Source organism: Heloderma suspectum, chromosome 3, assembly GCF_057233095.1.
Source record: "Heloderma suspectum isolate Gila_16-S chromosome 3, 16-S_ref, whole genome shotgun sequence".
NCBI lineage: Eukaryota > Metazoa > Chordata > Lepidosauria > Squamata > Helodermatidae > Heloderma > Heloderma suspectum.
In genome coordinates this window covers 307,647,968-307,673,411 of record NC_139460.1, presented here as the reverse complement: position 1 = coordinate 307,673,411, position 25,444 = coordinate 307,647,968, and the positions used below count along the sequence as shown (strand labels likewise).

Below are 25,444 nucleotides of genomic sequence, written 5' to 3'. Positions count from 1 at the left end.
ACAATACCATTTTAGACTGCACATTGAGGATCACAATTCATTTGAATGCTCTTCCATTAAAAAAAAAAGTCATTTCATGTAGAAAACTAGATGGCAGAGAGAAGAGTTCTGGCCTATCTTGCATCCTGATAATCCTAGCTTTTTATATGCAGGAAATACTTTTATATGGAAGGACATGCAGCCATATGACACCCCCCTCCCCCGCATTCTGAAATGGTATGGTCCTGGTAAAATTTTACCATCTCATCTGTTTCTGTAATCAAGGTATTATTTATTGACAGTCCCCCTAAGTCCCAATGACATTTGTGTATCAACACCCCATTTTGTTAGTACTGAACACTGTCACAGAAACTTTACAACAGATCTGTTCTCAAAGCTGCCTTGTAACGGGACAAATTGTTATCTAGGCCAGTACTGAACCTTAACATCTCAAATCAGTTTATATTGCAAGAAATGTATAGGTGTTGCTCATTCCTTACACAAGATCCAGATTCCTTTCCTGAAAGAAGCCCTTCTGTTTGGCCTATATGGTGGTTTCCATGCATCCAAACCACAGCATAGTATTCCTGGGGAAGTGTGATTCTTTCCTCCCACTAGTAAAGCCATTATGATTGAGAGTGCTGTCTGGAATCTTGCTGGCCAAGAATTATGGGCATCTACTGGCTACTGCCTGTGACATCATTTGATGGCTGATTACACGTGTGCCATATTGTCACTCTATAACTCCAGTACCATGCCAGCACTGCAACTTTTAATTAGATGTGCAAATGATAGGGGGTCATTGTTGAGACATCATCCATGAAAACGTGGCCTGGGGCCCTCATGTAAAAGGATAAGTTGTCTGAACTGCACATCATGTCTCTTGCTTGGATGTCTTACCAAGTACACATGTATCTGCTGTACGGAAACAAAAAGCCATATGACTCAAAGTTGCTGACATAGCATCCAATAATATATCTTGGCCTTTCAGCTGGTACTTTTAGTATCAGCAAATGTCTCCTTCAGGAAACTGATGGTTTTCTAAAGATGCTGAATCGGAGCATGACAGTGAAAGTGTGTAGCCTCCAGGGTTTCATAGCCAGATAAATAATTTGACAGTTTGACTGCAGTTGTTTGAAGTTCTGTAAGTAGTAAATAAATTTCATAAGAGCTGATCTTCAAGGGGTGGTGGTGGAGGATTGCCTGCAGATTTTACAGTTGTTTTCTTTGGGGTTGGAATCAAGCATGTCCAGAGAGAACTGTAGAGAAGAGAAATTTCAGACCCTGCAAGAGGAACAGTTATTTTCTAGTGGAAATGCTTGAAAGGCTTCTGAATTCGAAATTGAACTATCCAGTTGTCCTATGACAGCATTCCAAGATATCTAGTACGTGCACATGAAGGAAGACAGTACACCCAGAAGAATATTCCTTTAAGGTTTCCCCCTCTGTTGAAGGAGAGGCAAGTCTTTTTTTCAGTTAAAATATTAAAATCTTAGCTGAAAAGTGGGTTCCTTCTTCGGCATATAGTGAAAACGTCAAAGAAACCTTCAGCTTTTAAGGCAGGGGGTGGGAAATGTGTGGCACTCCAGATGTTGGACTGCAACTCCCATCAGCCCTAGCTATAACCCATCATTTTCTAGTAATGGTGGTGTTCTCCATTATATTTGGCTATATGACAATGCCACTGAGGGAAACACAGCTAATTCAGAACAAGGCACTACTCTCCCTCTGATTTCCCTCATTGACTTTCACATACACAAATTTGACTGGCTACACATCACTGTTAGTAGGAAGAAGGGCTATTTTTAAACAAAACATTATAGTAAAGCTGAAGTGTATTGCGGCTGTGAACAGTAGCAAAGCAGTGCAAAAGAAGAAAAGAAAAGGTAAGCATTTGGATATATTTTGGGGGATGTCCCCTTTCCCCAAAAGTCCCCTTTTTCATGTAGAAAGTGCTTGTTCCCGAATATTTAACTTAGCACTAAAAATACTTAAGAAAATTACATTAAGCACATGGAGAAATTAGATTTATGGAAAATGCCACTTCTTTTGCTTCAGCCATTCATTGTAAATTCTTGATAGCTCTATGTAGGGAAATTAGTATTAATTCCTTGTAGTTTTCAAGTGACTCTGCCTATAGAAGGTTTTTTAAAAAATAAATCAGATTTTATTTTCCGTTGCTCAGTACTAGCTTCCATTTCATAGTTTTATACCCTTGTGTTTCCATAAACATTTCTTCCTCTTCATTGGAATGATTTACTGCACTAGTTAGCGTCTCAGTGGAGAATAGCATATCATTAATCCATACCCCATTAGCTCTGTAATAAATGGTGCATTAAAACAGCAAACATTGTTGGAGAAAGGCAGGAGATGATTGGGTGCAGGTAGGGGAGGAGTTAGTAGTAGAAACAGAGTTCCATTGCTTCCATAGATTTCTGTAGTGAATGAGCAAAGCCATTGCCAATTAAATTATTCTCATTTGAATTTATTGTTCCTGAGAATAGGCCATGTTATCAGCCTTGGGGTTTGATGTCTTTATTCCATGGGTAACATTTAGGAAGAGGAAAGCAACGCATGCTTCCTTGCACAAGTGACCATTTGGAAAGCATATAACATATATAATATGCACATTGGTCCGTCTGGCTCAGTATCATCAACATACTGACTGGCAGCATCTCTCCAGAGTTTCATATAGGAGTCTTTCCCAGCCTGACCTGAAAATGCCAGAGATTGAACTGGGAACATTCTGCATTGAAAGCAGTTGCTCTTCCACTCAGCTGCAGTGTTTCCCTAGCCTTTCAAAAATACTGATTAGTGTAGAGATTGAGCTGTCAAGTGATTAGTTGTTTAATCATCTGCCTCTAAGTCCATTTGAGAATCATAGAGTTGGATGGCACTTAAAAGGTCAACCCCCTGCTGATGCATTGAATTGATGAATTCATCACTACAATTTAAAGATATATGCATAATGCTAAAAACTTCAGTAGGTGTCTGTGGAAGACTCTGGGCCAGTTTGCACAATCAAAATAAAGCACTGTGGCACATGCTGTAGGCAATTATCCATAGAGTTATTGGAGGGTCATTTTCCTCTCCAACAAGCCATGCTGCCCAGGTTTGGACGATACAACAAGCTGTGCTTGGGCGGTGATTGTGGAAATTGCGGCTCCCATGTGCTGCAATTTAAATAAGCCATGGTGACTTATTTTGATCATGCAAACTAGGTCTCTGTAAAAACAACAACAACAACCATTTGACAGTAGTGGAGTTAGATGCAAAGGCTAAGCAGGCTCCTGGAAGTTAAAGAACTTGATCTGAAAGTTGCTCTGGTTTGCACTGACCTACCAGGTTAAGCTTATTCTGGAGGTGACGGACTTGACCTTGGGGGAGCTGGGGGTGGCGACGACCGACAGGAAGCTCTGGCGTGGGCTGGTCCATGAAGTCACGAAGAGTCGGAAGCGACTGACCGAATAAACAACAACAGCACCAGGTTAAGCAGCGTAAAGATGTAAATCTGCTTGTAAACCACAGTTAGTTTATTTTTAAAAAATGGCTCTGAAATGCAGACAAGATACGAGGAATGAGATAGTCTTGTCCCCAGAGCATCCTTGATTTGTGTCAGTTAAGGACGTGCTAGCAACCATTATCATTTAGCCCTCTAGCAGGATGGCACCAGTGTTTGGAAGGAAGGAACGGAGGGAGCAGAAGCTGTAGGGTTGGTCCAACTATAGTAGTGGCCCAAACAGCTGCTCTGAGCTGCAGTATGTTTAGGGGCAGCAGTGTGAAATATGAGTGATGCGCTCCAGAATCACTTGCAGTGCCACACAGGATGATACAGCATGATCTCGGGGCACACACATGTCCACTTGTGTAGTGCAGCGTCTTGGAGCAGGGAAATGTCTTGATCCAACTTTGGCAAACATCATGACAGTAAGAAGGAATAGGGAAATGCATCCAGTGTATAGCAAACTAGTTCATATGTTAATATAGATTTTGGACATTGCTTGTGTCTGGTGTAACTTCTCAAGAAAATCGCCACTGCTGCAACCTCAGTTACTGTCTTTGCTTCTGCTTCATGATCTGCCCATAGGCTTTACTTCTCATTTACTGCTGTTAGTTTGTTCTTCAAATTAGAACTGATGCAAAACGTCTCAGTTTGCGTGCTTTGGAGAATTCACTTGTCTTGTAGAAATAGAATATAAAACAAGGACTGAGTCCAAACGATTTGCTGTATGTTGGGGTTTGTGGCTGTTTGGAAAACACTTCTGCATTTATTGCAAATTCATTTGTGTACTTTTTATATTCTTCAGTGTCTTTTCCTTTTTTTTTTTCTTTGCCCTCGCTATCTCATGTGCCCACACTGCCATTTAATCTTGTTGGATGTGGTACCCATCTGGTTTGCTGGTGATGTCACAACACCATGATTCACATAATGATGTCACAGATGCTCATAAGCAAAATCAGATGGGTCCCTATACAATGGCAGGCATTGTAGGAAAGGACAATGGTAGGCTCAGGACAGTGAAGATAGTGCTAAAATGGAGTGTGGGTGGTTCAGCATGGCAGTCTTGTAAACAGGCTAGGGGTATCATCAGTGCCAATAGGGGAAAAAAACACAAAACCTTTTCTACTTAAATGTTCATAAAGCAGGTTGCTCTTTATTTTGACTGACGAGACACAGCCCACATTTCCAATGGTCATGCTGGCTGGGGGATGGTAGGAGTTTTAGTCTAATGTTCCTGGAGGACACCAAGCCAGGGAAGACTAGTCTAACCACTACACCACACTGGCTCTCATAAGAGAAGTGAAAGACTCTTTGGGTTTGTGCTATCAGCCCTGAGGACAAAACTGTCAGGGTAGAAACTGAGCCAATAGAACACCAGAGCAGTTCTGATTTTGAGGAGGATCACCAATCCATGGGAGAGGAGCCAGCTTATCCCTCACAGGCACAGCAGCTGGTAGAGATTCCTCCTACCGGCATTCCTGAGATAGATAGTGACCCTGGCAGTGAGAAAGTGCGGGAGGGTGGCTTGCTAGACACTTGACGCAGACGCAGGGAGCGAGAAGCAATGGAGGGCGCAGAAAGGAGGCGTAGCACCTGTTTGGTGCACAAGTAACAGCCGCGTCCCGTGGACCCAAGGGAAAGAGGGAGGATCTCTCCCTAGCCCATAAGTTCAGGGTCTTCAAGTAATTCTCCTTCAAACGGGGACCAACTGCCTACCTGGAGCATAGGCTACTCTGCTGTTCATTGCTTAGTCGCTGGTGATTAGCATCTGAAAGAGTCATTAAGTTGTAAAAGGATTAAAGCCTTGAAAATAATCCTTTTGTCTGTGTCTTGAGCTGGCTATTAGAGTCTACTGAAAGAGGCCGCTAGGGCGCTCCTGACAAAAATCCTCTATTGATAAAGACATCATTGCTTGACATCAAATGCATTTCTCAGGGGTACAGGCATGTTGAAAATCTTAACTGGAATTTGGTTGCACATGTATTAATATGCAGATACGTATTCAAATGCATATTATACAGCAGCCTGATTAGAAAGAGCCTTCTGGAATCTGCATAATAAGCATTTCTTAACAACAGGATCTGACCCTTGGTGTCAAAGAAATCCGTAATTCTAGATTATTAATTTTTTTAAGGATTTAGCCATTGCTAAAGCCAGACTCTTAATTAAATTTTTTAAAAACCATGTCTACCAGAAAACAAAATACTCTACCTTAATTGGTGGGGCTCTATTTGCAAGGGTGTTATTAACCTATGAGCAAGGTTAAATTCACAGGAACCATTGTGCACAATTTGTTTTTTTCGCCATTTCCTCTGGAGTGATTCCTTTGGATTTGCATTGTGTTGGAGATCAAGATGGAAGTGGGTCACCTAGGAAAGGGAAGAGTCCAAAAGAGGGACTAAAATTCTGAGCTAACATGGAAACTTGAGAGCTGTTTAAATTGGGTCGGCCTACAATCCTAAATAAAATATGTAGATTGTTTCCACGATCTTGCTGTTGAAGAAATGATTGTGTAAATGTATATTAAATGCATTGCCTGTGCTTGATACATCCCCTAGTTTCAGCACATGTAGGTGGGATTCTAAATCTACAAGGGTCATGCCACAGAACTGCAAGTATAAAATTGGCAATAAATCTGCTCTTCTAAAAGTTATAAAGTAGTAGTAGTAATTGTAATGCTATCAAACAGATAGTGAAAAAATAACATAAAATCACCATCAAACCGTGATCACAGCAACCCCTATTCACACTTAGATCTTCAACATATATAATGCTTGATGTCTCAGATGCAGTGCTGTGTACATAGATTCTTATTGTTGATTGTGCTAGCCCTTTGGCTCCCTCCCCATCTACCTTTTGCCAGCTCAAGATGCCCTTTTGGGTTGGTTGGATTGGTTTGATCCACTTATGTTGTTTGGTTTGATTTTGCTGTTCTTCTAACTGAATTGTTCTAGAATTTTGCAGATTGGTGTTTTATTTGTAATGATAATAACATTATTTAAATCAGTGTTTTATGATTTGTTGTTAGAAGCCATTTGTTTATTTTATTTATATCCCTCCTTTCCACTACAAGTGGTACTCAAGGTGGCTTGAGGGCCCTGAACAGATGGAAAGGTGGGGTAAACATATTTTAATAAATAAACAAGACAGCAGTAGTGCTCAGCTCTTCCACTCAAAAGCTCTCTGGAATAAGCAGTTTTGTAACCATTTCCCAAATACAACAAGGAGAGGTGGTAGGCTGAGTAGAAAGTTCTACAGCAAGGGTGCTACAGCAGAAAAGGCCGTGCTTCTTGTAGCCCTCATTCCACCCCAAGCATGACCTTCCTATAAGTCATTAGAAAGTTGCCTTAACTTCAGTGAGACAGTATTGGCATGGCTTGTCTGAAGACAACATGTGTCGGGAGCTGTCAGGTGAATTCTCCCCACCATGGCTTCAGCATTTCTCTGCTTAACCAGTCCATCCGTCTAATAGTTCTAACCTTGCACAAACAAGTTAATTTTCCAATTCCCAAGGGAGTTTAGCTTACAAGTGAATTGCCACTCATCAGAATTCTTTTCATAATATGGCCTGGAGGCTTATGGCTTCAAATGGCTTCCTTCATCAATATTTAAGGCCTGTTATTGTGAATGTGGCAGAAAGAAGCTCCCTTTGTGGCTTGGAAAGAGAAAGTAAAAGGCTTTGGGGTATGGGGTGTGGGTGGGGGTGTGGAAAAAGCTTGTCCTGAAGCATCACCTGTGAAGTTTGGTAAATAAACCTCATAATGAATTGGTGTCCTTGCCTCCAATGAATAATAGATGTGTGCTCTGTGAACAAAACTCAGAACCAAGGGAAATCAGCAAAGTTTTCAGAGAGAAATACAGGAGAAAAGGGGGTTTGGTCATTAAAAAGGTTTTTTAAGAATGTTTGGAAAGAAGGATATATTTTGTTCTGCCTTTCTTTGTACCCATGTCACTACTTGTGATTGTAGTCTTCAGGGACAGGGCTGAAAAGGAATTCTTCTCGGTCATCTCCCAAACATCAAATAATCCCTCCTGGAGATTTTGGAAGTGACTGTGGATGAGAAGTATATGATGAAGTCTATCTTCTCCCATAGAAATTATCATGAACATGTAATACAGCTGTAGTCACAAATGAAAATGCCAGAAATACGAAGTCTGTATGTGCGTGTGTGAAACAGGCAAGCCGACCAGCCTATAAGTTCATTTTAGTAAGTTACAGTCGGGACCAGAAATATTGGAACAAGGATAACTGTTTTGGCAGTTGGCCTCTGTACACCACCACATTGAAGTTGAAAGGAAACACACCCAGATGGGAATGAAGTCAGGACTTTCAGCTGTAATTCAAGGGGTTGGACAAAAGTGGGGCAGTAACTATTCAGGAAGGACAGCCAATGGCATACACACACACCCATCGTTGGTGGCTCATAAGTAATGGAACAAATGGCTGACAAGCAGCTGCATGGCCAGGTGTGGCCTGTTTCCTGGGTACCCCATGACCAATCAAGCAGAAAAAAGGCCTGGAGGTGGTTCTGAGTGTTACATTTGCATTTGGTAGCTGTTCACTGAAACTCCCAACATGAGGTCCAAAGAGGTGTCCATGTGAGTGAAGGAGGCCATCATTAGGCCGAGGAAACAAAATAAACCCATTAGAGATAGCAAAAACAGTGGTAGTGGCCAACACAACAGTTTGGAACATCCTGAAAAAGAAGGACTTAACTGGCAAGCTCAGCAACAGCAAAAGGCCTGGAAGACCACAGAAGACAACTAAAGTGGATGACTGCAGAATGCTGCTCATGGTGAAGAGGAATGCTTTCAGAACATCTAGCCAGATCAAGAATGCTCTTGTGGAGGTAGGCACGTCATTGTCAACATCTACAGTCAAGAGACGGCTTTATGAATGTAAATACAGAGGCTTCACAACAAGGTGCAAACCACTGGTAACCCTCAAGAACCAAAAGGCTAGATTAGCCTTTGCCAGCAAACACCTAAAAAAGCCTGCCCAGTTCTGGACTAAGATTCTTTGGACTGATGAAACCAAGATTAACTTGTACCAGAATGATGGGAATAGAAAAATATGGAGAAGGAAAGGAACAGCTCATGATCCAAAGCATACCACATCATCTGTCAAACATGGTGGAGGCAGTGTTATGGCATGGGCATGTATGGCTGCCAATGGACCCGGCTCACTGTTGTTTATTGATGACCTGACTGCTGATCAAAGCAGCAGGGTGAATTCTGAAGTGTATAGGGCTATACTTTCTGCTCAGATTCAGCCGAATGCTGCCAAACTGATAGGACACCGCTTCATATTGCAGATGGATCATGACCCAAAACATACAGCAAAAGCTACCCAAGAGTTTCTCCAGGCAAAGAAGTGGGGTGTTCTTCAATGGCCAAGTCAGTCACTTGATTTCAACCCAATAGCGCATGCTTTTCACTTACTGAAGACAGGACTGAAGGCAGAAAGACCCACAAACAAGCAGCAGCTGAAGGCAGCTGCAGTAAAGGCCTGGCAAAGCATCTCGAGGGAGGAAACTCAGCATTTGGTCATGTCCACGGGTTCCAGACTTCAGGCGGTCATTGACTGCAAAGGATTTTCCTCCAGGTATTAAAGGCAATCCTTAAGGTTGAAATGATGTTGGTTTGTTCCATTACTTATAAGCCACCAACGATGTGTGTGTGTGTATGCCACTGGCTGTCCTTCCTGAATGGTTAGTGCCCCACTTTTGTCACACCCCTTGAATTACAGCTGAAAGTCCTGACTTCATTCCCATCTGGGTGTGTTTCCTTTCAACTTCAATGTGGTGGTGTACAGAAGCCAACTGCCAAAACAGTTATCCTTGTTCCAATATTTCTGGCCCTGACTGTACATACGATGGTCATACACACAATGACGTTATGTGCGTTGAATTGTGGGTTGTTGTTGAATCATGGGTTGTCTTTACATGCAAACCCTGCACAATAGTTTAACTGTGGGTTGTTAACCATGAGCAACCCAGAGTTCACAACCCAACAACAAACCATAGATTCTTTTCCCAAATTGTTCATGGTTAACAACCCATAGTTAAACCATAGTGCATGGTTTGCATGTAATGACAACCCACGATTCAACGACAACCGACAGCTCAGTGACAACCCACAATTCAACCCATACTCAATCCATACTCTGGGTTGTCATTATATGGAAACCATGTGAATTTAGTCCACGAATTGCAAGATGTCCCCTCCAGTTGTGGTAAGAGTTATGTTTCCTGTTTGTGCTGTTTCCTGTTTGTTACATTCTGGCTGCAATCCAATTTACATATCTGTCACAACATTTGAGATATTCTCCTTGTCAGTTGCAAAAGCCAAGCAGCCAGTAAAACCACAGAGTTGATTCGCCCATAAGTCACAGAAGAAAATTAGCATTATTTTGGTTAACAGTCAGTCTAATGGGACCTGACGTATGACTGCCATAGTAGTCAAAAGGAAAATGTTTGGTTCTGATCTTTCACACTAGATGAGCATATCAAAATGGGCTTTAGCATTCTGAAAAGACCAAATAATTTATTTATATTTTATGCTGCAGATGTGCTATTAAGCAGTAGAGGATCAACACGGCACGTGGAGCCCACTAGAAGTGCAAGCCAGCAGAACAGTTTGCAGCTACACTTTGCGGAATAGTTAAGACCAGAGAGAGATGGTTTATTGCAATTTCTGAATATTCTGGGTTCCTAAAGCTTTTAAGATCAGCCTATGACCTGAATAGATGGTCAAGAGCCAGACATTTGATAGCTGGCTTTGCTATATTTTGCTATTGCTATTGATATCAATAGCAAATAAACTAGCAAAATGCTACAAATAAACTAGCAAAATGCTACAAATAAACTAGCAAAATGCTACAAATAAACTAGCAAAATGCCAATGATTATGGCATGCAATGGGTGGATGGGGGAGTTTTATGTTCCAAAGTCCCCCCCTGGCAGTGCAATGCATCTCTGTGAGCTCTGTGCACAGAGACCCATTCCACAAGCACACCATGTAGGTTCTCTGTCTGTGAGGGCCTGGCTACCCAGTGCAGCAATCTCCCTAATAGCAACACCTTTCCCCATAGAAAAGATTGCCAACCAGTCACTTACATGGGAGAAAGTACAGTCAGGGACAGCAGTGGGGTAGAAGCTAAATAGACTCACTGCTGTTGGTGACTCAGCCGCTGAGGGCACAAGTAGTTGGATATCTGTGATTAGGATTTCCCATGGTTAAAAAAAAAAATGGCAGCCATGGGGGTGGGGAGGTCAGATCATCACAGAGGTGGTGGGCAGGAAGCAGTTAACCCTTCCTGCCCTTGCCATTTTCCAGATTAAAGCTACCCATCCAGAACCTGTTCTTTGCCCCATGGGGAAAAGCTTAACAATATGATACATGTATGTTTTTCCCCCTACAGGGCACATAAGAACTTTGGCAGGGCGGGTTTTAATTTTAATTTGGAGAGGAAGTCTTAATCCCATTCCCTGTGCCACAACCTTGATCTGATTCAGGTTCCCCATAGCTGCTTTTAAAAAAAGTTTAACCACAGGAGATCCTAATCTGATGTGGGAAATTTGACATTTAATGTGGCCCCAAGAATCGAGGCTGCTCTTATCTGCATAGCCCCATCCCAGGTTCTGTTTCTTGGTCATACTAGAATGTGAGGGGATGTTTGGAACAGTCAGAGAGCAAGCGAAGCCTGGGTTGACTGAAGTCCATGCCCCCTTCCCCCTCCCAAATAAGTTTCTCAAGGGAGTCACCACTTGTACCCCCTTCACTGGCTGAAAACAATGCTGCCTGCCACTATTGGAATTTTTGCAGTTGGGAAGGATAGTATCCAAAGGGAATTTCAGGTTGGAGGGAATTAAGAGCAGCAAAAGGGAAACACTAAAGAATGTTCAAACTATCGAACAGTGGCACTTATTTCACATGCCAGTAAGGTAATGCTCAAGATCTTGCAAGGTAGACTCCAGCAATTCATGGAATGAGAATTGCCAGATGTACAAGCTGGGTTTAGAAAAGGCAGAGGAACTAGAGACCAAATTGCCAATATCTGCTAATGGAGAAAGCCAGGGAGTTTCAGAAAAACATCTATTGTTTTATTGACTATTCTAAAGCCTTGGACTGTGTGGATCATAACAAGTTGTGGCAAGTTCTTGGTGGTATGGGGATACCAAGTCATCTTGTCTGCCTCCTGAGGAATCTGTATAACGACCAGGTAGCAACGGTAAGAACAGACCACGGAACAACGGACTGGTTTAAGATTGGGAAAGGAGTACGGCAGGGTTGTATACTTTCATCCTACCTATTCAACCTGTACGCAGAACACATCATGCGACGTGCTGGGCTTGATGAATCCAAGGTTGGAGTTAAAATCGCTGGAAGAAACATTAACAACCTCCGATATGCAGATGATACCACTTTGATGGCTGAAAGCGAGGAGGAGCTGAGGAACCTTATGATGAAGGTGAAAGAAGAAAGTGAAAAGCTGGGTTGCAGTTAAACCTCAAAAAAAAAAAAACAAACAAGATTATGGCAACCAGCTGGATTGATAACTGGCAAATAGAGGGAGAAAACGTGGAGGCATTGACAGACTGTGTCTTTCTAGGCTCAAAGATTACTGCAGATGCTGATTGCAGCCAGGAAATCAGAAGACGTTTACTTCTTGGGAGGAGAGCAATGACAAAACTTGATAAAATAGCTAAGAGCAGAGACATCACACTGACAACAAAGGTCCGCATAGTGAAAGCAATGTTATTCCCCGTAGTAACCTATGGCTGCGAGAGCTGGACCATAAGGAAGGCTGAGCGAAGGAAGATAGATGCTTTTGAACTGTGGTGCTGGAGGAAAATTCTGAGAGTGCCTTGGACTGCAAGAAGATCAAACCAGTCCATCCTCCAGGAAATCAAGCCAGACTGCTCACTTGAGGGAATGATCTTAAAGGCAAAACTGAAGTAGTTTGGCCACATAATGAGAAGACAGGAGACCCTGGAGAAGATGCTGCTGCTAGGGAAAGTGGAAGGCAAAAGGAAGAGGGGCCGACCAAGGGCAAGATGGATGGATGATATTCTGGAGGTGATGGACCCGACCTTGGGGGAGCTGGGGGTGGCGACAGCTGGCAGGAAGCTCTGGCGTGGGCTGGTCCATGAAGTCACAAAGAGTCGGAAGCGACTGACCGAATAAACAACAACAAAGAGCAGCAAGGAAGACAATAGAGCAGGGAATATGGCAACATAGAAAGAGGAGGAAAATATTGCAATTAAGAGGTGTTAGTACAGGATTAATAGTTCTCATTTAATTTCATGCACCTTAGTAGCTGACTATTGTATGCACTTATACCATTAGTTACTGGTGTTTCAAACAAAGCTTGAAATTCAGTGACAAAGATACCCTATAAATCCTTGCTTCTGTGTCTCTGCTTCAGTGTTTCCACACTACTGCCCTCTGGTGGCCAGTATATCACAATATTTGCATAACTATTAAGTTCCTTTATATAGACTCTATATAAAGGAACTAGTTTTAGTGTGTGCGTTTTTGATGTGAGCTTTGGCAACTTGCAGGTGGAAATCACAAATGCCCTCCCAGATAGTATGGTTACTTCCCACACCAGGGCCACGCCTGTGTCTGGACCACTGCCATTGGCATAGGAAGTAACTGAGCAATCCATGCAACGTACGTTATCGGTGCTTGCCTACAGTGCTGGTATAATGTGATGCACAACCCACAAGGAAGAAGCTTTTCAGCAGCAATTACACTGCATCAGTAGAACAGGAATTGAGTCTTAGTCCACTTTTCTATATACCTCTACTGGCATAGTTGCTTCCTCACTGGTCTGAGTATTTTGAAAAATGTATACCTCATGTCTCCTAAAAGTCCAAGCCAGCTAGTACGTCAATAAAAAATATCAAAACCTAAAAAACAAAAGTTAAAATACCTAAAAATAGCAGGATTTTATGTAAATAATTTGCACCTGAACAGTTATGTAAGCATGATGTCAGAAAAAACCACATGATACACAGATCAGCATGGGATTCACTGTGAAGGTTGCACCAACTGTGCCTGTTCATATATGTTGTAAATGGGTTCCTAGTTAACACATTTTTACTTATTTATTTGTTTATTAAATTTCTGTACCACCCAATAGCCGAAGCTGCTGCTGCTGTTGTTGTTGTTATTGTTGTTGTTATTATTATTATTATTATTATTGATGCATCTGAAAAACTAGGCACTTATACAAAATGCAGAAAAAGACAGGCCCGAATGCATTACATGTGGGAGGGCGAAAATATGTTATTAATAGCTTTGGTCCATGTGATATTTTTTTAGTGGTTTGCAATACGTTTCACTTCTGTAGAGTCAGAGGTACATCTGATCTCTCATCACACACACTCCTGTATCTTCTTTTCCCTTTCTCAACATACTCAGGGCCTACCTACATGTTACATCAATTGCATGGCCTGAAGCTACCTTAGAGGATTTTAAAAAATCTAATCCTAGGCCTGAGGCTGCGGGATGGGATTTCCAACAGGAGCATAGTATGCTGGGAGTGGAGGGTTATCCCCTCACCAACCATGATTGCATTGAAAATCACCCCCACCCCATGCTGCAATTAGCAATAGATTAAAAACTCCCACTGGCACCAATGGGAGCTTTTTTTCTGTCATTAATTGCAGTGAAAAGGAGGGGAGATTTTCATGCAGCTGAGGAGGAAAGGGTTGCTGCTCTTCACCATTTAAAAACTAGGGCCAAATGAGCACTCAAGGTGGCCAGAGGATATTGTTGTTGTTCAGTCGTTCAGTCGTGTCCGACTCTTCATGACCCCATGGACCATAGCACGCCAGGCCTTCCTGTCCTGCGCTCACTCCCGGAGCGTGCTCAAGTCCATATTCATTACATCAGTGATGCCATCTAGCCATCTCATCCTCTGCCGTCCCCGTCTCCTGTTGCCTTCAGTCTTTCCCAGCATCCGGGTCTTTTCCAGAGAGTTTTCTCTTCTCATTAGGTGGCCAAAATATTTGAGCTTCAGCTTCAGTATCTGTCCTTCCTGACAAGGAGTCCTTCCAATTAGCACTCAGGGTTGATTTCCTTTAGGACTGACTGATTTGACCTCCTTGCAGTCCACCAGAGGATATAGCCACCGAGAAAACAGTAAATGGATAAACTCTGAAATAGCAGGACAGAATGGGGAAAGGAATAGGTTCCTCCTATTTGCAACTTTTTATTTTTGAAAAACAGGGCCAGTCATCTGGCATTGAATTTTCATCTTCATATGGTGCATCTGACGGTGAGGTTGTAGAATCTTCATGCCAGCAGTGCACCCTTGTTTGGACCCCAGCAAAACTGGGCAATAAATGGTGCCCATACTGCACTAAAACCTGGAAAGACAGTCAATTCTTCAAAAGAAGCACAAGTATTACACTAGGAAACCTGTGAAAATACAGCAAAGCAGTGAAAACATGTTTTTAGCTAAAATAGCAGAGAGCAAAAGCCAGCCAGCCAGCTGTCCATGTTTCTGATGTTGGCCAGACTGCTTAATGCCACTACTAATGAAGGATTTTACACATCTTAATTTCTCTTTCAAGACACACAGGCCCAATTGTAGACACATCTCATCCATGGTTGCAATCAATACTGAGTATGCCTTGCACTGCAGACCCGAGTGGCATGTAATTATGGGACTGTATTGATTCCCCTGCAAAGAGGTTGCTAATGTACAAAAAGCAGCTTGACTTTCAAATGACTGGACCAACAGCCTTTTCCTGGAGAAAAGGCTGGAGAAATGACTGGAGAAAATTAACATGGCTTTGTGTGAAAGCTCTAAATTCTGTACTGGGACTTCAAATCACACTGTGGTAACAACGTAAGGAGCATCTCTCTCTCCCCTGTTATAAATCTTGGATCATTCCAGATTATTTCACGTGCATCCTATTTTGGCTGCTCTACAAAAGACTTGGGTCCCAGTCCAGATGGCTGACTGGTGAGATCTCTCTGTACAGCAGAGCTTCCTCTTTTTGGAACCAGCTCCCTGTGCTGCCCAGCAAACAACCTCCAAAAAAGGCAAGAGGGAGAAACCAGTCTGCTTGTATATGAACCCTTGCATGCATAATACGTTAGTATCAGGCTATAAAAGTGCTCCATAAAATTAATTGTTATTGTTGTTAATATTAACATCATCTTCATGCCTTATTTTCAAAAAGTATTGGTAGCTTTGGAGAGATTGTGGAGAGATGCTAGCTAAGAGACTGAACTATGAATCAGGAACTCCCTAGTTTGCATCTTTTGTTGTTCATTGACCCACTAGGTGGCCTTAGGCATGCCATCCTCTCTGTCAGGGGTGTCTCTGAGTGGAGAGAGTGGGATAGCAGTTCAGATTCTGAAGGGGAACCATCAGGCATGGAGGAGTTGTTTGCGCTGCTCAATGTGACACTCAGGCTTTCCTCCATTCACCACCCTCAGACGGATGGGCAGACCGAACACACCAGTGCCATGCTGGAGCAATACTTACGCTGTTATGTAAACTGCCAACAAGGCAACTGGGTTTCCCTGCTGCCTCTGGTGGAATTTGCTTATAACAATGCGTGCCATGTCTCCACACGCCAAACTCCTTTCTTTGCCAATTTTGGGTACCATCCCAAGGCCTTCCCCTCCTCGTTTGGCCCTGCCTCAGTGCCTGCTGCCCATGAATTTTTAGAGGAATTGCGCTCTATGCATCACCTCTTACGGGACAACGTCAAGCAAGTGAAAGCAGCATAAAGAAACTGCGGACCGGCGTCACCAGCCCAGCCCGCCCCTGCAGGTTGGGGACTGGGTGTGGTTGTCCACCCGATACCTGCCCTCCCACCCACCCCACTAAGAAGCTCACAGCCCGTCGCACGAGCCCTTTCCAGATTACAGCCTAGATTAACTCTGTCACTTTTCGACTGGCTCTCCCCCCCTCCATGATGGTGCATCCTGTTTTTCATCGCGTCTTGCTTTCCCCACTGGTCTCTGGTGACCCCCATCACTCCAACTGCTCCCCCCCGCCACCAGTGTTGGTGTGGGGGGGAGGAGTTTGAAGTCGCTGACATCCTGGACTCACACCTTTTCCAGGGATGACTACAGTACTTGGTGGACTGGGAGGGGTATGGGCCAGATGAACGTTCCTGGGAACCAACCGAACATTTGCATGCCCCTTTTCTGCTACGCCGTTTCCACCAGCACTACCCCCACAAGCCTGAGACCCCATGGGGAGAGTAGGAGGGGGGGCCTCCTGGAAGTGGGGTGTCTCTGAGTGCAGGGAGTGGGATAGCAGTTCAGATTCTGAAGGAGAACCATCAGACATGGGGGAGTTGTTTTCCCTGGCTAGTCCAGATATGAGTAGGCTGGCTTCTCAGGTTACAAACGTACAGATGGCTGAGCTTGAGGGTCCCTCCTCATGCCCCCCCGCCCCCCGTGAGAGGCAGTGAACAGGAGATGGACCTAATAGATGCCAAGCGCAGGCGCAGAGCAAAGAGAGAGAAGGCAGGGGCGGAACTTAGACGGTCTACCCGTTTGGCCTTGCGTGAGAAGCTGCTCTTAGAGGCCTCACGGGAAGAGAGGGACCTCCCCCCCCTTAAGTTAAGCTAGCGAGACCACCTCCCTCTTCAGTGGGCAACTCTCGTAAATTCCATTTGGATCCCCTGAAGGCATTCCTTGTAGACGGAAAGTTTCTCTGAGAATTTTCATCTGTATGATCCTGTGAAGTAATGGAATAAAAGCTGCAGACTGAAGCCTCTCATCTGTGTATGTTTGGGCATTTGAAGTGAAGTGGGGGCTAGGAAATCATGACACTCTCAGCCTCAGCCCTCCTTCTGCATTATGGGAATTATAATGCCGGCCTACCTTACGGGGATGTTGTAAGGATTACAATGACAGTGTATGTGAAGCTCTTTGAACATTCAAAAGCACAATATAAATGCTAAGTTATTATCATCAGACTGCCCTCCCCCCACTCTCTTTCATCTAAAGGGGCTTTGGGGATTATATCTCTGGTTCATACACCACCACAGAGAATAACGTACTTGAATGTGTGCCACTACCAAGGCAGTCCTGATGATCTGAATTCAATGTAAACAGCATTCCCCGGCTTTTCACCACTCAGATGTTTTAGATGCATGTGATTATGTGGGATGATGCTGTATTCCCAGTCACTTTGGAGGGATATTTCCCTCATATATCTGAGTTTGTGGGCCTAATTTAATTATTATAAATGAGTGTATGTTCCTTGAAATTCAGCAGAAACAATCTTTGTTACTTTCCTTGAAACCAGATGCTTTGTTTTGGGTACACTATTATTATTCTGTTGGAAGATTCTACTTTGATGCCTGATCTAGCCAAGTTTCATGACATACAAGACTCCTTCAAACTATTTCCTTAACCTGAAATCTACACAACCATTCATGTGGCTTCGGTCCTCCTGTTCTCTCACTCTGGAATAGGCTGGCATGGATTAACCATAGGATGTACCTCCCTGCATTAGGCAGGTTGGATTAATTTGTGGGGAAGTAGTGGCATTAGTGCTTTTCATTCTACAACTGTGGGCCAAATGACCTTCGAAGCTCCTTTCTGCTCTGCAGTGCTACTGTTCTTACATACTGGCAAACATCTTAAGATAATGCCTATGTTTTTCTGTTGTTCATTTCCCACTCCCTTCTCCTACAGCAGCAAAGGAGGGAGAAGGAGTTAAGGAAGCAGCAAGAGAGAGAGCAGCGCCGGCATTATGAGGAGCAAATGCGCCGAGAAGAGGAGAGGAGGCGTGCTGAGCACGAGCAGGTAACCTACATCAGCTCCTGGATGAATCTGCTTATTATTAGAAGTGCTGCTTTCCAAGGTCAAAACCTAGATTTGCCACTGAGTGTACATTTAATGTACAGCTACGGTCAGTCGCAATTCCCTAACATGTTTACCTTCATAGTACATGTGTTTCCTGACACATCAGTTGCATGCACACTTCACATTTTTAGGAGTACACTTTAAAAAAAACACTTACCTGTATGCACCCAAAAATCTAATATGGTCCTCTGATGGTGAGTAAGAGTCATTGACTGTAATGGTACTTACTTCTAAGTAAAATGCTTAGGATTGTGCAGTTTATGTATCCAGTTAAAAAGTTTCTTAAAATCCATTTAGTGGATCTTAATTACTGTTTATCTTAGTTCCTTTGCTGCAGTGCTGCAGCTTTCTAATTTTGTATTGGATTGGTGCAATAGAGCACGTGTCTTGTATTCCGAAGGTCCCAGGTTCAACCCCTGCCATCTCCAGTTAAAAGGATCCCATAGTTAGTAGATGATGGAACAGACCTCTGCCTGAGAGTTGCTGCAGGTCACAGTAGATTATGCTGGGCTAGGTGGACAATTAGTCTGACCTGATAAAAGAAGTTTCCTGCATAAGTCACCATGGACATGAATGCAATGGAAATGTAGGGGATACATTTTTAAATAAATTCAATACATAAATGAGATCCTTTGCAGTAACAGTTGTTATTTTCTGAGGGCCAGTTTCTGCTTTTTGGCTCCCCCCGCCCTTCAATCTGTGGTCACTTCCCCCTTCAACCTCAACTGAATATGGAAATTATGAGTTTGTCATTTGAGTGTTCTGTCTCCGTTTCCAATCTCAGTTAAGTGGGCCCTCACGAATGCTTTACATAAAGATTACTTGCAACTGCATAGTCATTTCCAACATCTTCACATTCAATTCCAATTGGCATTTCGAAGTCACCACTGTTGAGAAGAAGCACTTAAAGTGGTTTAGTGACTTTGCCCTTGGAAATGTTAAGAAACCTTTTTTTGTTTATTACAGTTGTTGGGCTCTACTACTTCCACTACAAAACTGTTAATCACTTGCTTTACGTTGATTTGCTGTCCATTACGTGACGCTACTAGCTGACTAACTAATGCAAGACTGCTGTCTATATGCTTCTCACCCTCATCCACACTTTCTCTGTACAGAAGTACTAGTGATTTCTATCTCTAGATTCTTTCTATCTTTCAGTGAGATATACATGTAAAGAATGTGTTTAGGATTGGGACAGGTAAACAGAATGGACTCTTTAGCTGTATTTGGATGTCATGATAAACCATGGTTTATCGTGATGGGAATGAGTTGTAGCAAGCCTTGGGTTTACATGCTTCCTGTTCCACTCTCCTCTGGTGAGGCCGTGAGGAAAAGATCAGAAGCATTGGTTTCTGTTTTTGAGTAACTGCAGTTTAGTGGTTTGTTGAAGTTGTTAACTGTGGTTTGTTGAAGCTGGCTTGTTTCAAATAAGCCGTAGTTAAGATTAGAGGCAGTTTGTCAAGTTTGGACAAAATGAGAAGCTGCCTTTAATTTAAAAAATGCAGCTTCTTTTGGTGTTTACTTCTCTTTTATACTTTAGTTTTAACCTTTTAAACATTTATAGTGTAGCTTATGTTGTATTTTATTATTTTAATTGTTGTGAGCTGCCCAGAGAGCTTTGGCTATCGGGCATATAGAAATGTAATAAGCAAACAAACAAACAAATAAATAACATGGAAACTAAAACTTCCAATCTCCTCCTCATGGCTACATTGGAGAAGGGATGCAGGGAGCACATGAGCTGAGGCTTGCTGTGGCTTGTTCCTGTCTGAACTCAGTCATTAAGTGAATCGGTGTTTTTTCCTCTTAATGCAAGGCTACATGTATCCTGCTACTTTGCCCAAACACAGAATTTAGGATTGGTTACCAAATTAGCTTCCTAAGAACCTCAGCTTTCAACTTTGTTTTTTAAAAGTATTTTTTAGGCCATCTGGCTGTGAAGTTGGAGTTGAAAGTGTGGAGAGATGCCTGATGATGCTATCTCAAGAGCAAAGAATAGGGGGCTGGAAATCCTGCATCCCTCATTGCCCTACACTGCCAGCCACTATGATGAGCAGTGTCAGAACAAATGGTACCAAAGAAAATGATTTGCGCAATTGAAGCAAGTGACATCAGCTTTTCTTGGTACAGAACTTGGGTGCCTTATCCAACCTTGGAGAAAGCAGCTTTTTAAATAAACAGCACATCTAAGTAGAATGTTTTCAAATCTGTTCAGCAACAGTTGAATGGATTTGTTCAACTGTGATAGTTTTTCACCAATTTTTACTGAGTTGTGTGATACATCCTTGCCTCTTTTTGCAAAATTTGGGTAACTGTGGTCCAGAATGTTTCTTCTTCTTTTTAAGAATAGCATACACACAGCCATGAATAAAACTACTTTCTGGAATCTCGGCAGCAGTTTGTCTAAGTTGTATAGTATTCAGGATTACTTCATAATAGGATTGGTTCTCCATCCTATATGAACCAGGTCTCCCTAGTGTTTCCGGAGTTTCTTCTTTTCATGTAGCCACTTCTTTCTCTTTGGAATTATGGTTCTGTCTTTTCTCTCCTTTTTCTCTGTCCCCTGCTGCCCACATCTCCAGGAGTACATCAGGCGGCAGTTAGAAGAAGAACAGAGGCAATTAGAGATCCTGCAGCAGCAATTACTGCAGGAACAAGCTCTACTTCTGGTAATGGGGAGGCAGGATCTATGTCGCATCCTTTGCCCAATCCTTTGCGTGTGTGTAATGAGACTGCATGCTATCGACCTACCTGTACCTGTGGCTTCAGGCTTATAGGGTTGCCACCTTTTCTGCAAAGCTTTTTTCTGTACTTTCCTATATTTGAGTATCTGACATTTCTTGGAACATTGGCAAATTCAGTAGTTATTTACATTTCTCGCACACTCAAAGGTTTGGGGGAGCAGGCAGTGATGGAATGGGCAGCCGGCAGCCTGAGTGCTGGATCTAGTCTGTGAAGCAGTTTTATCTGGCCATATCAAATTTGAATCAGGGCACAGTTCATTTGTGAATAAAAGAAAATGGTTTTCAAAAGGAGAGTGGGGGTCAAGATTGACTCTAACTACATGTTAGATAGTAGCTCTGTGATTGGATCTCATGATGTAATTTTCTTTTTCTAAAGCAGGTGCTGGTGGTCCCAGTTTCGATCAGGGTCTCAGCACTGGGGTGGGGGATTCTAACTTCTCCTCCCCATGCCAGGGCCCCAATCCATATCCTTCCCTCTCTTTGGGCAACTATCAGCCATGGAAGGGAAAACATACAGGCACAATCTGCAACTAATGGCAACTCCAGGGAGGCCAATTTGGATCGGGGCCCTCACAGTGTGGAGGGAAAGAGTATTGTGCCTTTGGCATGCATATCTAGTGTACAGGCCAATTTAGTTCTTTACAACAATAGTCCCTTCGTCTGTAGAGTCAGTGAGTTGGCCAGAAATACAAGTGATCCTGAGGAATAAGCATATGTAGTCTGAAATACAGGATTAGTGGTGCCCCTGCCAGTGTTCCTAACCCACCTTCCCTATCAGTAGAAGGTCTTGAAGGGCAAATGTGGGCTACCCATTAAGAGTGTGTTTTAAGATCACAAAACAAAAGAAAAAGGACCAGGAATCAAAACAACTTAAGTGGCAATCCTAAAAGACTAGGCCCATGTGAGTATGAAGAGTCATGCTGAGGAGGTATTTTGCCAACTCTGGTCCAAATGCATAACTCCCTTATTCTCTCCAGCTCCTGACTAGAGAAGGATAGCATGTAACGTTGGTTTGAATGTAAACACAGCCAATCTCTGACTGTTTTTACTGCCTTTCTGTAAATAATGAGAACACTCATTGATGGAGCATCCTTTGCTGTACACCCCTTTCTTTGCTTGGCCTGCTTTTAGAATGTTCTCCATTTTCATGACAGGAACAGGCTTCTTCTCAGGCCTGCTGTGTTTATTGCAGAGCTATTAATTGAAAGCTACTGGCAGCATGTGCTGGAATAGCATCTAACTAAAATGTACTTGCTCCCTGTAATCTCTGCTTGATTTTATGGGGTTTGATGGTATATTTCATTTGCAGACTGCTTAGTTTTACATTCCTGACAGCAATGTTTTTGCATTGCCTTTTCAGCTTTGTCATTTTTTTTATTGCTGAATGTCCCTTACATATACTCCTACGCTTGTACTCTCTCTTCCCTCTCCCCTAAGCCAAATTTATATCTTATCAGTATTTTGGATGTGAATTGTCTGTCTTTTCTTTCTTTTTTTAAGCCAGTGTTATATTTATCAGTGCTGTTGATATAGTCATGCCTTATTTCCCTTTTCCTGGTAGATCCATTAGACAGGGAATGCAAGCCCTTCCTTGTATAAAGAATGCTGTTCCTGTCAACCAGTTTCCTAACCTTGTATGATAAAAGTATTTTTAGACAATTCTTGCAGGACTTTGAGACTGAAAAAATTACAAATCAGCCTATCAATGTAACAAAATGATTATTTTAAAATGAAGTGATTTAAAAGAAATCAGCTATTTGTCTTAAGCACAGATTTTCAAGCTTTTCCCCATGCCCATGACAGCTTCAAGCTGGAGGCATGAAGATCATACTTCCCTGTGGTTCCATCCCCATTCCAAATATGCATAATTTAGATGGCCCCATTTAGATTACAAATTTAAACGGGTTTCATACTGGTTTAACTGTCACAGCCTCCACACAGAATACAATGGACTGTAGTTTTGTGAGTATTTTTCTTTCCTAAAGTTGTCTCACTTGACTGGGCCTGAAAAAAGATTGAGCGGAGATTGGGTTCCTGGAGGATCAGGGCCAGATGAATACCTTTGTGTCAAGGGTTAGTGAAACACGTAACTTAGAAAGCAGTGAAGAGTAAGCAATGAAGTAAATTGGGATGGGGTTACTCAGGGTAAAGAGTGCATGTGCACAGACAAATAGAATAGAAAGGAGTTAATGGGATCTCCCCTTAAACCAGAGTCTCTTCACAATTAACTCTATCCAAGCAACAACATGATTAAAAAAATTGATGTTGAGGCACACAAAAAATCACTTCACTACTTACAAGGCCCAAGATTCATATAGTCTGCTAGGGTGCTTAATAGTTGGACTTACATAATAAATATCTATGTCCTCATCTACACGGAGATGCTTTCCAACATGATTTCTGTTTAAAACCATGTTTTCATGAAATCAGTTTCGCTCCTCCCATGGCACATGCAGCCAATTAAAGCTATCCACACAAAAAAGGAACTGCTTTTGCAGGGCAGACTGTGGTGGAGCCTCACACTATCAAGTTTCCTAAAAAAAACACCCCACAACAACCCATAGGCTCCTCCCCTGCCAGTCCTGCTCTTAAGTGCAGTGAAAGTCAATGCCCAGATGGAGGGAGAGAAGGGTGTGTGCGTGCACATCTGCGTGCACCTTCCTCTCTCCTGGTGGCCTCAAGCAGCATGCTCAGCAGGAGCAGCCAGGCCATGGCAGCCGTGAGTGGGCAGCGCAATGGAGGATCCATGGCGGCAGCACCCCAGGCTCCATAGACGACCTTCCCGGGAAGGAGGAGGAGGATTCAGCAGCCGCTGAGCCCAGGCCTTTTCTTTTTATTCCCCCCACCCCATCACCTCTGCACCACCACACTTCTGTAGCTGCAAAGGGATGGAACCTCAGTGGAAGTCAATGGGAATTATTTCTAAGTAGACATGTTTAGCAGAACAGAAGTGGAGATTTCAAAAGAACAGAAGTCATCCCAAAGCGCAGGCTCATATGGGGAAAAACAAAACACCTTCTAAACTCATTAATCCTTTTGTGAAGCTCTGTACCTCTGGCTAGGCATAGATTCAAAATAATAGCCTTCCCTACCCTTCTGAGCTCTTGTGTTGAGTAAGTGCAGTGGAAGTCAGTGGGAATTACTTCTGAGGCTGGCGGGCTGTTTTCAGGGCGGAAGTGGAGATGTCAAAGGAACAACAGTCATCCCAAAGCACAGCCTCATTTGGGGGAAAACAGAGCATTAATATTATGCAAAAGTGCCGCTGTCATTGAGGTCACACAGATTCCCAAACCATACTAAAGCCGACGCAATGGGAAAATCCGTCCCAAACGATCTTGCAAAAGATTTTACAGCATGAAAATGCGCACTTGCTGCAGGGAGGGGTGAACATCATGTGCCATGATCATTTGTGAGGTGCAGGAGAACCAGAGTCAATCACCTGTGTAGATGGGGCCTATGTTTATCCTTAGTTGTTTCCTCCAACACCATCCTGACTGTACCTTCTCTGATTTCAAACCATCATGCTGCTTATTAATGTTTGTGTGGCATATATGTCTTGGTAGGAATATAAGCGCAAGCAGTTAGAAGAGCAACGGCAAGCGGAGAGGCTACAGCGGCAGTTGCAGCAGGAGCGAGACTACCTGGTCTCCTTGCAGCAGCAGCAGCAACAACAACAGAGGCAAGACCAGAGACCAGCTGAGAAGAAGCCCCTTTATCATTACAAGGAGGGGATGAATGCCACAGAGAAGCCTGCTTGGGCAAAGGAGGTAGGGACAGTCACATTTTCTCTTTCCAGTGTATCTTTGGGTGGATAAAAAATCAGAGCTGAGCCAAAATTCAGTTTGCACGCATTCTCAGCAATGCAAAAAAAGGTGACCCCTTTTTGCTGATTATTCAGTACTACCTCTTCATCTCTACTACAATCATTTGCTCTCTGATGTCATCAGAATCCTCCACTGAGCATGGCGTTGGACTAGATGACCTCTAAGGTACCTTCTGACTCCACAGTTCTTTGATTCTATCATAAAACCACATCTACATGGTATGATATCATCTGATTTATTGCACAATCCCTGATTGAGTGAAATCTTCAGAAAGTAAGAAGCATCAGCAGTGAGGGGGTATACAGTGGTACTGACCAGGATTTTTAAATGGCTAATACTAAGTATTTGGGGTAGAGGAGAGCTTCGAGGTGGAATTCTAGCTTATCAAAATTGCTGATTGCTACTTGAAAATTAAAATTGGATAGTATTTGGTGCCACTGTAGTAGAAATCCAGTGAAATTTATATTGTAAGAAAAACCACAGTTGTTTAATCAAATATAAAAATAATCTTTTTGTCGTATATTTTTAGAAGTGTCCTA

At 42.9% G+C, this 25,444-nt stretch overlaps 1 protein-coding gene across 4 annotated transcripts in view; it reads left to right on the top strand.

Moving 5' to 3' along the window:
- The window catches only part of TNIK (TRAF2 and NCK interacting kinase), a 424,016-nt gene that overhangs the window by 296,332 nt on the left and 102,240 nt on the right, over positions 1–25,444 (top strand). For 2 of the 4 annotated variants that reach the window (XM_084847491.1, XM_084847489.1), the window contains exons 13-14: positions 18,167–18,277; positions 24,645–24,848. In XM_084847491.1, the coding sequence (XP_084703617.1) occupies positions 18,167–18,277; positions 24,645–24,848 (315 nt within the window). Of the gene's footprint in view, positions 1–18,166; positions 18,278–20,919; positions 21,007–24,644; positions 24,849–25,444 lie in introns of all 4 variants that reach the window. The other 2 variants (XM_084847493.1, XM_084847490.1) reach the window with 2 other exon arrangements.